This window comes from Phaethon aethereus (assembly GCF_964289735.1).
Source record: "Phaethon aethereus genome assembly, chromosome: 1".
Lineage (NCBI taxonomy): Eukaryota > Metazoa > Chordata > Aves > Phaethontiformes > Phaethontidae > Phaethon > Phaethon aethereus.
In genome coordinates this window covers 41,168,324-41,182,864 of record NC_138575.1, presented here as the reverse complement: position 1 = coordinate 41,182,864, position 14,541 = coordinate 41,168,324, and the positions used below count along the sequence as shown (strand labels likewise).

General features: G+C 41.4%; 1 protein-coding gene across 2 annotated transcripts in view; it reads left to right on the top strand.

Moving 5' to 3' along the window:
• Nucleotides 1-14,541, top strand: part of PTPRB (protein tyrosine phosphatase receptor type B) — a gene marked incomplete at its 3' end in the record, with an annotated part of 61,964 nt that overhangs the window by 31,585 nt on the left and 15,838 nt on the right. For both annotated transcript variants that reach the window (XM_081997257.1, XM_081997256.1), the window contains exons 10-20: nucleotides 1,093-1,359; nucleotides 2,651-2,914; nucleotides 3,893-4,156; nucleotides 5,077-5,340; nucleotides 6,082-6,345; nucleotides 7,217-7,486; nucleotides 8,115-8,378; nucleotides 9,185-9,448; nucleotides 9,849-10,130; nucleotides 11,322-11,600; nucleotides 13,523-13,676. In XM_081997257.1, the coding sequence (XP_081853383.1) occupies nucleotides 1,093-1,359; nucleotides 2,651-2,914; nucleotides 3,893-4,156; nucleotides 5,077-5,340; nucleotides 6,082-6,345; nucleotides 7,217-7,486; nucleotides 8,115-8,378; nucleotides 9,185-9,448; nucleotides 9,849-10,130; nucleotides 11,322-11,600; nucleotides 13,523-13,676 (2,836 nt within the window). The remainder of the gene's footprint in view (nucleotides 1-1,092; nucleotides 1,360-2,650; nucleotides 2,915-3,892; nucleotides 4,157-5,076; nucleotides 5,341-6,081; nucleotides 6,346-7,216; nucleotides 7,487-8,114; nucleotides 8,379-9,184; nucleotides 9,449-9,848; nucleotides 10,131-11,321; nucleotides 11,601-13,522; nucleotides 13,677-14,541) is intronic.

The following is a 14,541-nucleotide window of genomic DNA, read 5'->3' as shown; positions in this document are numbered from 1 at the left end:
AAAAATACATCTTAAACGCTTCCAAGATTGGTCAGCTTCCAGGGAAGCCTGAGATGTCACTGGAAGTGCCGTTAGCATAGAAATCGTTCTTGTTGGACCTTGTTATGTTATGACAGTATTGTAAAACAGATGGGATTTTTGATTCAGTTTTACATGAATGTTACATTTTTTTCAGCTATGTGCCTAATTTTCTAGCTTTTGTTAATGATCGCTAATCCAGTACTAGGTGTGCAAAAAGGTTGATACAAAACAAGAGATGAAGCTTACAGTCACATTTTGTAAAGTTAAACGGTTCTTTATTTCAGTTGTGCTTGGTCATGTAAGCAGAAATAGTTAGAAAGAAGTAACTGTATTTCCTTGCTTTGGCCAAATATTGTCAAATTGAAAAAACAAGTGGGTAAAATTTGTTCTAGATATTCCATTCCTTTCTGTTCTTTCTTTTTCCTTTTTGGTCTGGCTAAGTTCACCAGCTTGTACTTAGATAAATGTCATGTTAGTTTAACAATTAATTCATGTTTGGATGCTAGAAAAGTTAGTGACCTGCAGATCTTCTGACGTAAAAAGTAAAACCAAAACCATCCATCTCAGTTATGCCCAAAATTAAAGGGTCTCACACTTCGCTGAGGTATAGATGACTGTGCCTGAGGTATTCATCAAACTAGTTTGCGATTTAATATGGGTGAGAAATGGGGGATAGGAGAGGAAAGGGAGAATGAAAGACACAGACTGTATTTGAAGTAGTCATCACAAAACCAAGTGATTTCCTAAATTGATGGCTTTTGTTTAACAGTATTTATAAAATGCCATCTCTTCCCATTCACTGATCTTGAATCATTTTGGTCTGACTAAGAAAAGCTGTGCTAAAGCCTGCAAGACCTTTCTGTGCCTTAGATAGTTTCCCATAGACCACATCCCATCAGACAGGAAGCAGGCCACAGTTGGATTATTTTTAGTCCTGTTGAGTCTGGCTGCAAATTGGAATGTTCTTTTGATGCACTTCCTCAGTGTGACTAAAGTCGTGTTATTTGGGGAATTTTGTTTTGTTTTATTTTGTTTCTCCTCAGTAACATTATGACAATTTTTTTTTTGCAGTGCCAGCCCAAGTGACTGGTCTGACTGTGGCAAGTCAGGGATCAACCAACAGCTTGTTCACCAACTGGACAAGAGCACTGGGAGATGTAGACTCGTACCAGGTGCTACTGATTCACGAGAATGTTGTCATTAAAAACGAGACTGTTCCCAGTGAAACCAACAGATACCACTTCTATCCCCTGAAACCTGGAGGACTCTATTCTGTTGTTGTCACCACTGTCAGTGGGGGGATATCTTCAAGGCAAACGATCGCAGAGGGGAGGACAGGTAAAAAGGAAAACACTCCAGCATGTCTTTTTTCAGTTCCTAAAAGCTGAATTTATTGAACAGAATGGTCTTGTGATTAAGCCACTGGACTGAGACTTCAGAAATACAGGAGTTTCAGACATATAATTCCTGTGTGTGGCCTCAGGTGCACTGTGGGTCCAAAGTCATGTTAACGTAGCTTCAGGGAGCTAACTGCTCTGCCTACAGCAGGAGCTCTGTACAGCAGGATCACTCTGTAGTGAACACAAAAATATGCCCTGAGAGTGATGTACAGCTGTCGTGGGTGAATCACTCCTTGGAAGGAACTTTCTTGTTCCATTGACTAGATGGCAGCATATGGTGATTGCTCCTTACTTAGGTGTGCAAATTAGCTGCCTAAAGGTGGTGGGATGAATTTGTGTCTCAGTCTTTCATGACCCATTCTTTTTTTCCAATCCAACGTTAAAGAATGTCTGCCAGGCTAAATTACTTGTTTTGAGGCCCTTCTATACTGCATAGGACAGGATTTACTATTGCATCAAACTCTGTAATTTAATGACTCATGAAATGTAATGCCAGTCCTTTGGATATTTAAATAGAGGTAAAAAGTTGACAACACAGTGCAGTTTCACCCTTTATGTGAATTTGGCAAACCCAGGCATTCTGCAGTTTCCTCCAATGTTCTTGAAAACAACTATTTTCAGGTAAAAAAAAAAAGAAAAACAATTGGAGAAGAATAACACTAAAAGGCTTAAAGTACTTAGGCATATTTTGTAAAATCTTCTAATATTTTTGACTCTGACAGCTGATGGGCATCCCCTCTACTGAGGTAAGTCCCTTCAGTGCATCATAGTCCAGTAAAAATGTGGCAGTTCATTATGATTAAGGCCTGCCCCTGTAATAACTGATATTTTTGTACCTGAGTGATGGTAGTTCTGGCAATGTGGAGCCTTTGAGCTCACCTTGCTGGCTTGAAAAACAAATTACATTCATCTTTTGGCCACTAGGCGTCAGAGAACTCATTGTAAATGAAACACATTCTGCTACGGGCCCCAACGTCATAAAAGCCTGAGTAGTTATTGCTATTACTGATGAATGGCAATTTGAGGGGATAACTCATCTTCTGGGATTTTAGAAGTGCTGGAATTATGCCACCAAAGACAATTTCCTTCCAAAAAGCGGATGAGTGCTACTGAGTGGGAGTCAGTGCAGAGCTGCTCAGGAGTCCCACACTGCTTATTTTCCAGGCATTCTCACAACAATAGGAATTGGCTAGTTAAAGCTCTTCTGTTTTTTCCTCTTTGTTGCACAGTTCCTTCCAGCGTGACTGGAGTAACAGTAAATAACTCAGGTCGAAGTGACTACCTCAGTGTTTCTTGGCTGCCAGCTTCTGGAGATGTAGACAGTTATTCGGTAACACTCTCTCACGATGGCCAGATTGTTCAGACTCTCACCGTTTCCAAATCCTTCAGTGAATGCTCCTTCAGCAGCCTTACTCCAGGCACACTTTACAATGTGATGATAACCACGAAGAGTGGGAAGTATGAAAATTATTCCTTCAGCCAGGAACGAACAGGTAAAAGAGCCTCTGAGCACGTGCAGTCACCATAACCACTTTATATAGCCATTATCAATGATCTATCAATATCTGACCGAACTGGGGTGGGTGAGTAGGGGTTGGAGGGTCAAACCATAGAATTACAACTTTACAGACTTAGTCTTAGTCGTATGCCCCTACTGCTGCTTTATGTTATACAAAATTACTTTAGCATGAATAGAAGTCAGGTGTCAGCTCCTGTGAGCGAGCAGAAATCATGTATCAGTTTTGGCTCAAGTGCATTTTCCTGCCCTTAATCCCTCTACTTGGCTCTTCAAGTGTATCCTGCAGACCGTCCCCGCAAAAAGTTACTCAAACAGTGAAAGAACAGGATAGGAGCTGACTAGAAATGTTAATAAGGTGTCACATAAATGAGTAACACCCATGTCTTGGTTTTGGTCATGTAACACCTGTGTCTATGGTTTTGGTCATGCAGTGTTCAAGGAGATTATAACAGGAATAGAGAAATTTCATGAAGGATGGCAGTAGTGATGGAAAACTTTTTAAACTTCCTCGAAGATTGAAAGGACCGAGACTTTACACTTGGTAAAGCAGTAGAATAAAAGAAAGATGGTAAGGTGTGTTAAAATGACAAAGAGTATCAAGTTAGTGCAATTTTAGTCTTCTCATGATGTAAGTGAAAATCCAAGGGATAGCCATTCAAATGAGAAGCAAATTCAGGACTAGTGTGAACCCGTGGAACTCACTGCAAAACTGCCCAAGTTCCAAAAGACCAAAAATTGGAAAGGCAAACTGTTGTCATACGATGTAAAGCAGCCTGGAAACTGCAGAGTTACTATTTTAGAGGGCAGGGCATTGCTTAACTCCACGTTGTGGTCTTTTTGTGACTTCCTCAGAAAAGTCTGGTAATAACCACAAATATAGTCCACTACAGCAACTCCCGTTACTTCAGGAAATTATTGCTTTCTGAATCTTTAATTCTGTGTTTTTTTTCAGTCCCTTCAAGTGTTCAGGGACTTACTGTCAGCAATTCAGCCAGAAGTGACTACTTGAAGGTGTCTTGGTTACATGCCTCTGGATATTTTGATAATTATGAAGTGATCATCAAGAACAACAATGATTTCATCCAAACAAAAAGTGTCCCAAAGGATGAAAATGAATGTGTGTTCACTAATCTGGTTCCAGGGAGGCAGTACAGTGTCACAGTCAGCACAAGGAGTGGGAAATACGAAACTAGTGAAAGGGTCTATGGGAGAACAAGTAAGTAAATACCCCAGAAACATCCTGAGACACTCCAGGATTTTCTTCTATTTACCATACCTGGGCTGAAAAATCTCATATGATTTTCACATAGGATGTTGAGTGTGACTCTTTGAATGTGTGTGGTTCCAAATATGGAAAGCAGTATTTAGTTTTGGCCAATGTTTAAGTTACAGACATACAGAAAGTGAGAGACCTGTGCTTGAAACATGGAAAACTTGAAAACAGTTGTACGTATTTCCACATAAGCTTAGTATTTATGCTTAAACTATGCCAGAGTGTACAAGATGTTTTTTTCTGGTCATGGAAATGTATAAGGAAGAAGGTAGGCTAGACCTCACCCTATTTAAATTACCCCAAGAACTGGAGTTGGAAAGCATGGGGCAAGAGTGGTAAGGTGGCTAGTTATGAGCCAGCAGGGATCTGGATGCAGTCACCTAGCACTACATGTAAGCTAATGATCTGTGCTAAGAAACCAAGTTTATTAACACAGATGTAGCACTGGGTAAAAATAACTGACCTGCATTTGGCAGGAGTTGGGAACTGTGCAGTGTGGTGCTGGATCACATAGATGGCTTGCCTTGGGTCTCCGCTAGCTCATGCCTTTGCACCACATTTGTTGTACATTCAGATCCTATTCAATTTTTGTTGGCTATGCAAACTCCCTGCAGGCTTCATTATTATTCGTTATTTTTATGCTGATAGATTTGTACTCCCTGTTCTAAAATGAGACTTTCCCATGCTAGGTATAGTGCAAACCACAAACAGCAACTCTTGCAAATAAGTGCAATCTGCTGCTTTTCCCAGAGGACTGAATGAAAAGTTTTAGCTTGGGACCATGGCCTTGGCACTGTTATCTTTTTTCTGTGACCTGGTAATAAGTACTGAGAAGTTTCCTATCTTTCTTCTCACTTTTTCAGTGCCAGAGTCAGTGAAGGAACTGACTCTTAGTAACAGAAGCACAGAAGATCTGCAGGTAACTTGGTCAAAGGCTGAGGGGGATGTTGATAAATATGAGATTCAGCTCCTCTTCAATGATATGAAGATTTTCCCACCCATTTTCCTTGGAAACACCATTGAGGAGTATTGGTTCACGGCTCTGACTCCAGGACGTCTATACAAAATTCTTGTCTTGACAATCAGTGGAGATGCACAACGTGCTACTTTCATAGAAGGCTTGACAAGTAAGAAATAATGTGGTATTTAAAATGTGTTGAGGCTCCTCTAGAGGAAAGAATGAGGCACAAAAAATCAAGAGAGAACCATGATCTTATCTGAGCTCCTGTAACACTGGCACAAAGATAGCAGATCTCATTGAAACTCACAGTAGTACTTCAGCCAATTTGATCTGTGCTTAATAAATAAATGTCACAGGCACCAATATTTTGCTTATTGGCAGATATTTTTATTTCTTTCATAGGAATGGTATTGAGATGTCAGTGTTTGGGTTTCTGTTATTCTCATGCATGCCAGTTGTTTGCTTAGTATCTCTAGCTAAATCACTTAAGCTATTTTACGCCTCTGTTTATCCACCTGAAATGACTGGGTGAGGTTATAACTGCAAAATGCCTAAGTAAGTGTACATAAAGAACTTTGATTTTCTGAGATGTTTCTAAAGTGTCATTCGGAGAAGAGGGAGGTTATCCAGATAAAAGAACTGCAAACTTTTTTCTGTTTAACTTAACTTACATTTCCTTTACTTTTCTTCCTGTAAACACATGGAATTGCTTTTCTAAAATGGCACAATCGTACACAAATGCCTTCAGCTTTACTTGTGTTTACCTATGAGTGAGATTACTTGGACCTGCAAATGCTCTTTGTCCTTTGAATCATTTGCTGTGGCCATAAAAAAGTAGGAGTTAAAAAGTCTGAATCAAAAAGGAAGTTTGTAAGCAGGTGCCTATGTGTTCCTTTTTTTTTTCCAGTTCCAAGTGCAGTCAGAAACATTCATGTGTCACCTAATGGCATGACAAACAGCCTGAAAGTCAGCTGGACTCCTGGAGGTGGAGATGTTGATTCCTACACAGTGACTATATTTCAGCAAAACCATCAGCTTGATTCCCAAAGTGTCTCCAAACACATCTCTGAGCACGTGTTTCACAAGTTGGAAGCTGGGGAGCAGTACCGCGTGGTGGTGCAATCTAACAGTGGCACATTGCACAACAGCTTAGCAGCTTTGGGGAGAACAAGTATGTTTCTTTTGAGACAAGGAGCAAATTGCATTATCTCTTCCCAGAAGCTTGCCCTTATTTAATAATGTTTATGAACGTACCATCGGGTATGGGCAGACCCAGAGTCATGAGAAGTTTTTATCTCAAAGAGCATGAGTCCTCACTCTTGCAAATGCTTAGGCATGGCTCTGTTAATACCAGTGAGATCTGTCACATGAGTGGAATTCAGGTCCACAGCCCAAAGTGTGCCTTTATGGGTTCCATGCAGTTCCAGCCCTCCCCAGTCCTGTGCCTGTACCCATCTGACACATCCATCTGCAGGCCTCCATGGAGTCAAATACTGTGTTGTAGCAGAGCCCATTGCATGGTCAAGGCTTGTTAGACAATGTATTGCCCCAATATACTGTGTGTCAGGGCACACAAACAGTGGAACACCTTGTTTTTTAATCCATTCTCTCTCTTTAACACCTGCATGTGTTTGCTGTGGCCTTGACTTTTGTGCAACACCTGCTGGCTAACATTTTCTATTCTGTGCCACTGTCTTGCACCAATTTACCACTTTGTTTTTTTCCCATTCTTTTTCACATGCCTTTCTTAACTGTTTTGGTCAGTTCATCTCACTCTCCTTCTCCCTCTTTCCATGAAAATTTATGTATACCTTTTTCTTCTCCATGCCCAGTTCAGATGTCCATGATGCTCTGTAACTTTATCTGATTGTATTTGTCTAGGAGTTATTTGCTTGTGCAAACACATGGGCAGATATCTCTTTTTCCACAAATGAACACGCAAGTGTATAAAGATATTCCCTATTAATTACCCTATTCACAGTCATATACTGAATGGTCCGTATTTCACCTGGTAATGTCCTGCCTTTAATTGTTGCTTTCAGTTCCAGCTTCTGTCCAGGAATTATTAGCCCATCATGCTTACAGCAGTCATTCCTTGTTAGTAACCTGGCAGAAAGCTCCTGGTGTAGCTGAAAGATATGACATTCTGCTCTTGAATGAGCAAGGAATCCTCCTGAGCAACAAATCAGAGCCAGCTACTGCCAAACAGCACAAATTTGAAGATTTATTAGCCGGCAAGAAGTATAAAATACAAGTTTTGACAGTCAGTGGCGGGCTCTTCAGTAAACGAGCAGAAACTGTTGGTCGAACAGGTAATTAGAACATCTTGGTTTATTTATAGCTCCCTCAGTCAGATATTGTCAAATACATGAATCATCTGTATATCCTGATTCTGGAAAGATTCCAGTAGGAACAGACGCCAGATATTTATGCATCATTTTTCCTGATATGTGCTTGGTATGTGAATCTGAAATTCATTAGCATAATAATGTGGCCATAGTTCATAATAAGGATATTGAACCAAAGTGCTGAATGCTTCCCCCAGTCTATCTGTTATGGAACCACATGAATGCTTTATTGTCATCAAGGTTTTTTTACACAATCTCAAGGCTCTTAGCGTAGGATTTGATGTTAATACTCACTTCTAAACTTAGAGCCAAGTCTTGCAGTCTTTACTCAATTAAAGCTTCTTGTAGAAACTAATGGACAGTTCTGTGTGAGCACAGACTGAAGAACCAGGCCTGCTGGGAAATACAAATATTGTATTGGAGAGACTCAGCGGCACCTCATAAATGCCTCCCTGTTGCTTCTGAAAGTTGATGTTGACATTACTTAACTACTTGTGGCTTAATTCCAGCCATGAGTTGTTACTTTATTAAAGGTTCAGCTTAGTGGCTAGACACTTTGGTATTTATGCTTGCATTTATCCTTCTTTTTCAGTTCCAGCAGCTGTCACAAATCTGAAGGTCACAGAGAACACCACTGACCGACTGTCCTTCAGCTGGACCACCTCACAAGGGGAGCTTGATTCATACGACATCTTCCTATACAACCCAGACAAGTCCCTTCATGACAGGATTTCAGGAGAGCAGCACCTCCAGCAATGTTCGTTCCAGAACCTGCGGCAAGGCAGGATATATCGAATGGTGATTGTTACCCATAGCGGAGACCTGACTAATGAGTCATCTGTCTTTGGAAGAACAGGCAAGAACATCTAAAGAAAATCATCCGTCTCCAGTGTGCTGCTAATGAGGGACACCAGTGAACTGGTCTGAGCCTGATGTTCCTGCTAGTTTAGAGCAACTATTAGAAATATCAAAATTGGCTCTTGTACATGAAAAGCATTAGATAAAGAAGAAGGTAAATTCTGAATGATGTGGTTACAAGAGGAAAAATGAAGCAATAGTTCCTAGGTGCTTAGGTCAGGAGAAGGACATCCCAATGTATGCTGCATAGGACTTAAAGGAAAACAGCTGTCTCCCATCCTAAAAGCAATATTGGTCTATGAGTGGAAAAGAGAAAAGGCAAAGCAAGTAGGGTTAATGGGGTAGGCAACCTACCAGTGAAACAAAACTTATTTCCCATGGGGACCTCTGGCTGCAGCTCCATGTTTGTTTAGCCACATGTGGGAAGCAGAGTTTCCTAAGGAGTTCTCGCAGCCCTGACACTCCATGAAACCTTTCTTTATAATCTGAGGCACCATATAGTAACTGCTGTATACCACGGCCTCTGCGCTTTCTTCAGCTACCTCAGAATTGGATGACGGGGAAAAAGCTGCTTAACATTTGCAAAACTATCTATTATAAGCATTCGGCCTCTTTTGGGGACAGTGGCAGTTCAAAATAGGAAACTTGAAATATACTTCCTGATGCTTCCTGGCTTTTTGGCCAGCTGTGGTGGCTGTCTAGTTTATTACGTGGCTACAGGATAAGTGTAAGGTCTGCTTGTCCTTGTTGCTTCTCCTCACCCTAAAGATGTTTTACATGAAGTAATGTTCATCTTTTTTTCAGTACCAGCTCCAGTTGTTGGACTTAAGGCATCCAACCGAAACATGACAGACAGTCTGTGGTTCACCTGGGGTCCAGCAGCAGGAGATGTTGACTTCTATGAGCTGAATCTTTACAACCCAAATGGGACACAGAAAGAAACATGGCACAGGAAAGACCTGGAAGAATGGCATTTCCAGGGGCTCATTCCTGGCAGAAAGTACACTCTGGTTGTGGTGACTCACAGTGGTGACTTGACCAACACAGCAAACGCTGAAGGAAGAACAGGTAAAAGACACAAATGCTTCGGGATTTTTGTTTAGTCCCATCTGTCAGAATTCATATTAGTTCACAAATATGCAACAGGCTTGTTCTGAGGGAGGATTTATTATAAGAGTCACTGAAGGTGTAAAGATAAAGGATATCCTTAAGGGTATTAAACCAATGGAGCATGATTTTGTTCAGCACTGTTTTTCTTTCAAAGGCTCAGGGATAGGTAATGTCTGAAATGTATGTATGAAAGTCACCACCATCAGCACTGATGCAGTAACTGGCTGGCTACATGGGATAATAGAAACCACTTTGTGATGCATGAAGAAAATAATGCATGTTTGATCTTATTTGTCTTGTGTAAAAATTTGTTAAGAATCTCTTCTTTTTCCCCTCTTTTCCCCCGCTTTCCATGTAGCACCCAGCCCTCCTAACACTGTATCCTTTACTGATGTTGCAAACACTTCCTTATCAATCACTTGGCTGGGTCCTCCAGACTGGACAGACTATGACGATTTTGAGTTGCAGTGGCTTCCAAAAGATCCCCTCACAGTATTCAATCCCTACAGCAGCAGCAAATCAAAAGTACGCATCATCTATGGCCTGCGACCGGGAAGACTCTATGAGTTCAGTGTCAGAACAGTCAGTGGTGACAGCTGGAAAACGTACAGTCAGTCACAGTCTGCAAGTGTGAGAACGAGTAAGTAACATTTTCCACTGCACCGTAACACTCAGCTGGAGAAGATGCAAAACTGTTAAATCTTACCAATTCCTTTCACAGTCAGTAATTTCCATTAATAAATTCATGAATGACTGGCAATGAATTCAGCTAGACTGTAAGCCCTTGCTGTGTGCAAGGTCAACTGTTTAAAGATTGAAAATGGATATACATTTGCAATTTTCACATCCAAAATGGGGTTGTTTGGTTGCAGAGCTTGAATCAGATCAGTTTCAGCAGTAAAATAAGGCTGAATATCCAAACTTCTCTGACATTAGGGACGGTAGGATATTGAAATAATCAAAATGTTTCTGAATGATTAGACAGGAAGGATAAATGAAACTCTGCTGTACTAGATTTTAAACTGGAATCAGAGTGTTTCACTGCTCTGCATTTCTGTCAGTGTCTGTGGATCCACATCATCTCTAGCAAGCCCAGTTAGCAGGCTGATTTGAAAAAGTGACCTGGAATTGTAAAAATACCTGAGCCTTGGCAAACCATCATGTCACTTGCAATGGGATTCAGCTCCAAATTGGCATCTATGTTCAGTAAGCTGAGTAGCTCTTTAGACTTCATTCAGCATATTAATTAAAATGAGAGCGTATCTACCTCTTTCACCAGTATGTCACCACTTAAATGTAGGTATCTGCCATCTGAAAGTGAAATCCCATCCTTGTTATGTGTCGCATGTTATAAATGGTGCTCCAGTATTGCATGGATAAAGCATACTTCTGTTGTATGCTTTAGTAATATGGACACACCACATGCTGTCCAGAAAACCAGATCAGTCATGAGATGACAGTATTAGTATTGACTGATACTGTTGACCACATGTAACCTCAAATAACTTGTAACAGAGTTCTAGATATCCATTGCTTTCCAGTGTTGCTGTTCTTGTTAAGACAGCAAGTAGTTTCATTTGCTTGTTTTCACAGTTACTGAAGCTTCACAAACCTGATGAGGCTGATGTCACTAGATCCAATTTCAGATGTCTAAAATGAGGAAGACTGCCTTACCTAATAATCAGGCAGCACACATTTGCAGGAGAGGTGGGAATTCTGGCTCCCAGCCTCCTGCTCTGATCAAATGGTTGATGCAGAATCACGGGGTGAGCAGAGTGAATGATGCCTGTCCCTTTTCCCCCTGAGCTTCAACTTCTCAACATTCTTCTAGAACCAGACAAGATACAAAGTCTTCATTGTCGGCCCCAGACCTCTACTGCCATTGCGTGTTCCTGGACTCCTCCTGATTCTGACTTTGATGGGTATAGCGTCGAATGCAAAAAACTGGACACTCGTGAAGTGGAATTTTCTAAAAGGATAGAAAAAGACAAATCCCTGCTTAATATCATGACCCTTGTTCCCCACAAGCGATACCTGGTGTCCATCAAGGTGCATTCTGCAGACATGACGAGTGAAGTAGTTGAAGACAGCACCATCACAATGATTGACCGTAAGTGGAATTCAGACTTGCTGTGGAGGGAGGCAGTGAGCAGCAATAAACATTTGTTTGTGTTGGATAGATAGCAAAAGGAGTTCTGAACTCCACAATTGCCAGTGGCACTCATAATCTGGTGTCCAAAATAGGGTGAACCTTGTCCTTTGATACCTGTTGTGACAGACAATGCAGGTTTTTAATTATATTGCCTCTCATTACATTGCCCAGCCTGCTTATTTGTCTCATTCATGAAATATGGCCTGAGAAACATGAAAAATTTTCCTGCCACTTTGATGTTCAGCACCAAAGACATCCTTGTCATCCCACACCTTTAATTGTCCTCATGGTTGCTACTTGGCTTCCTGTGCATGGCTGTTTCCCCTCACAGATGGTAGCCCTCCTCAGCAAAAAGATCCCTTGGTAAGGACATTGGATTGTGGCACTGGATCCTCTTTGGGGTCTCTATACACTCTTCTGAGATGCTACCTGAACAAATCACCTGTAGCAGTTAGACCTGAGGGGAAATCACAAATCTTCAAAACATGTGCTTTGAAACAGATTCTGCAGTTTCTCGACCCTTAGGCTGCTCTGGAGGGTGGTGACAGCATCTGCTGGTGCCTCTGGACTGCCAGGCGTCACCACAGTCAACAACCTGCCATTGCTGGCCCTAGAGCCGCTCCAATTTTTACAGTACCTCTGGGTTCAGTGGCACAGCACAACGCCAGGGCCTGAACCGCTCCAGGGCTAAACATCTCAAAAATGGCAGGATGGCCAGGAGGCGTATTCAGAGATGCCTCTATAGCTGCCTATGAAAAGCCACATTTGTGTGAAATGCTAGATCATAAAAATTATGCTTGGTTTGGGAGCTAGTGAGATAGTGAGTTCAGTCACCACCCCTCCTTCTTCCTTCCCCCATCAATTGCCTTCTAATTGCAACTATGTCATCTTCCTCTACCACGAAGGATGCTACAAACTCAGATGTAGTAAGAACTAGCTACTCATGTCACAAGAAGTGAGACCAAGTCCTATTCGAAGGTTAACTGTTTCACGTTTGTTCTTATTTGTTTGGAGCACTGCTGCCCTCCCAGGCTCTGGTTAACATTGCAGGCCCTACCTCAAGGGAACACAAAAAATTTTCAGCGAGGCTTTGTAGATCTAAGAGGTTTAGCTAAACGACATATAAATGTGTGAGTTATTGTTTCTTTCTGCAATCTAAAACCTTTTGTAATTTAGCCACCTGCTTACATATGCGATATGTTTCCCATGCATGCAATATAGTTTCAGTAACACCAATTTTTAAAAGATTCAGCAATGTAGATCCTTAAAATCCCTACTTCTGCTGCCCTGGTTCACTGAAGGTTTTTCCCTATGTACTTTGCTTCCCAGTTTAGTTCTGCCATGTCACTGAGGTATAGCTTTCTATCATACAAAGAACATTTCTTACGGAAATTCTGCAGTCAGTCTGGAGATGGTACTCTGTAGTTGAATACTCTGTCTGGCTGACTCAGGGCTGTTCCTCTGGAAAAGGAAGCAGAAATTTAGATGCTTAAAATAGGTAACTTCCTATAGTGAGTGTGTTACGTGGCCTCCAAATACCTGGCTTAAGCCTGTGTCATTTTTAGTAACTATAATTTATGATTTTGTAGATTTAGCGAGACCTTAATGCATTTCCATGTGGGCTTCTGCTGGAATTCCTACCGAGGGGCTGCCAGTGTTACTATAGTTAACTCACTGCTGGCTTGTTTCATCCTTTGGCAGTTTCCCTGTGGGAGGTGAAGACGCTTTCTTGATTGCAAAGAGAATAGAATCAGAGACTTGGGTCTAGTCAGCTGAGCTTTATTAAGAATTGCATTTCCTTTACTAGGTCTAGCTCACAGCAAATACATAGATAATGCTTTTCTCTTTTTTTGTTTTTGTTTTTTGCTTTAATTACTCAGGTCCCCCTCAGCCACCTCCAGACATACGAGTGAACAAAAAAGAGGTGCTGATTACCAAATCCTCCATCAACTTTACTTTTAACTGCAGCTGGTTTAGTGATACTAATGGAGCTGTGAAGTACTTTACTGTGGTTGTGAGAGAGGCTGATGGTAAGTGTCACAACTTAATACCATTCTCTCTATAGCCTATAGGAGTTACAGCCCCATCACTACACGGCAAAGGAGCTTCTCATCTAGTGACTGAGTTTCATAGAGGTTTTGGATCTATACCTGCTGCCTAGCCTGGGGACTTAGGAACCCAGTCTTCTCCTCCAAGGGTCAGTAGCAACTGCAGAGCCAGAAGCAGTAGGTAGCTTCTGTACTCTAAGTTATGGTCTTATGTCTGTTCAGGAAATTTCCAGTAGGAGACTTACATTGGATGCCATTGGCAATAGACACAGAAGAAACTGCCTTGCTGTGCACAGATCTCAAAAGGTAGTTTAAATGTTAGGTGGGAACACTAAGGCAACTCTTTTGGAGAACCTCAGTAAGCCATGTTGAGGAGGCAAAGGTAGCATCTCCCAGGTGGTGTTTGCTTACTGAAGAAACTAACTTTGCGTGCAGCACTGTTAAACAGAACAGAAATTGCCCTTGTAGCATGCATCTAAACTTCCCTTTCTGCAGCTGACCTATATGTGACAGAACACATGGATGTCTCAACAATTAATGCCTTGTTTTTATAAGTGGCTTCCTTTACTGGCATGCCAGAACATATTTTGTGACCTTGAGAAAGTTTTTCTTAATCTCTCTGCCCGTCAGCCCTTCGGGAAAAAAAGCATCAATAATATTTCCAACTGTCTGCCCTGGTTTTGCCTACCTGAGTCTTCTACACATTACTGTGAGTTTCCATTCAGGGAACTCCTGTCATTTCCTACTGCAGCTTCTCTTTCTCTACAGAGACTTCTCAGTGTGTGGATTTTTTTTTTACTTGCTTTTTGAAGTAGCCTGTGGTAGGTTCCAGGATTCTAGATCACAGAGAT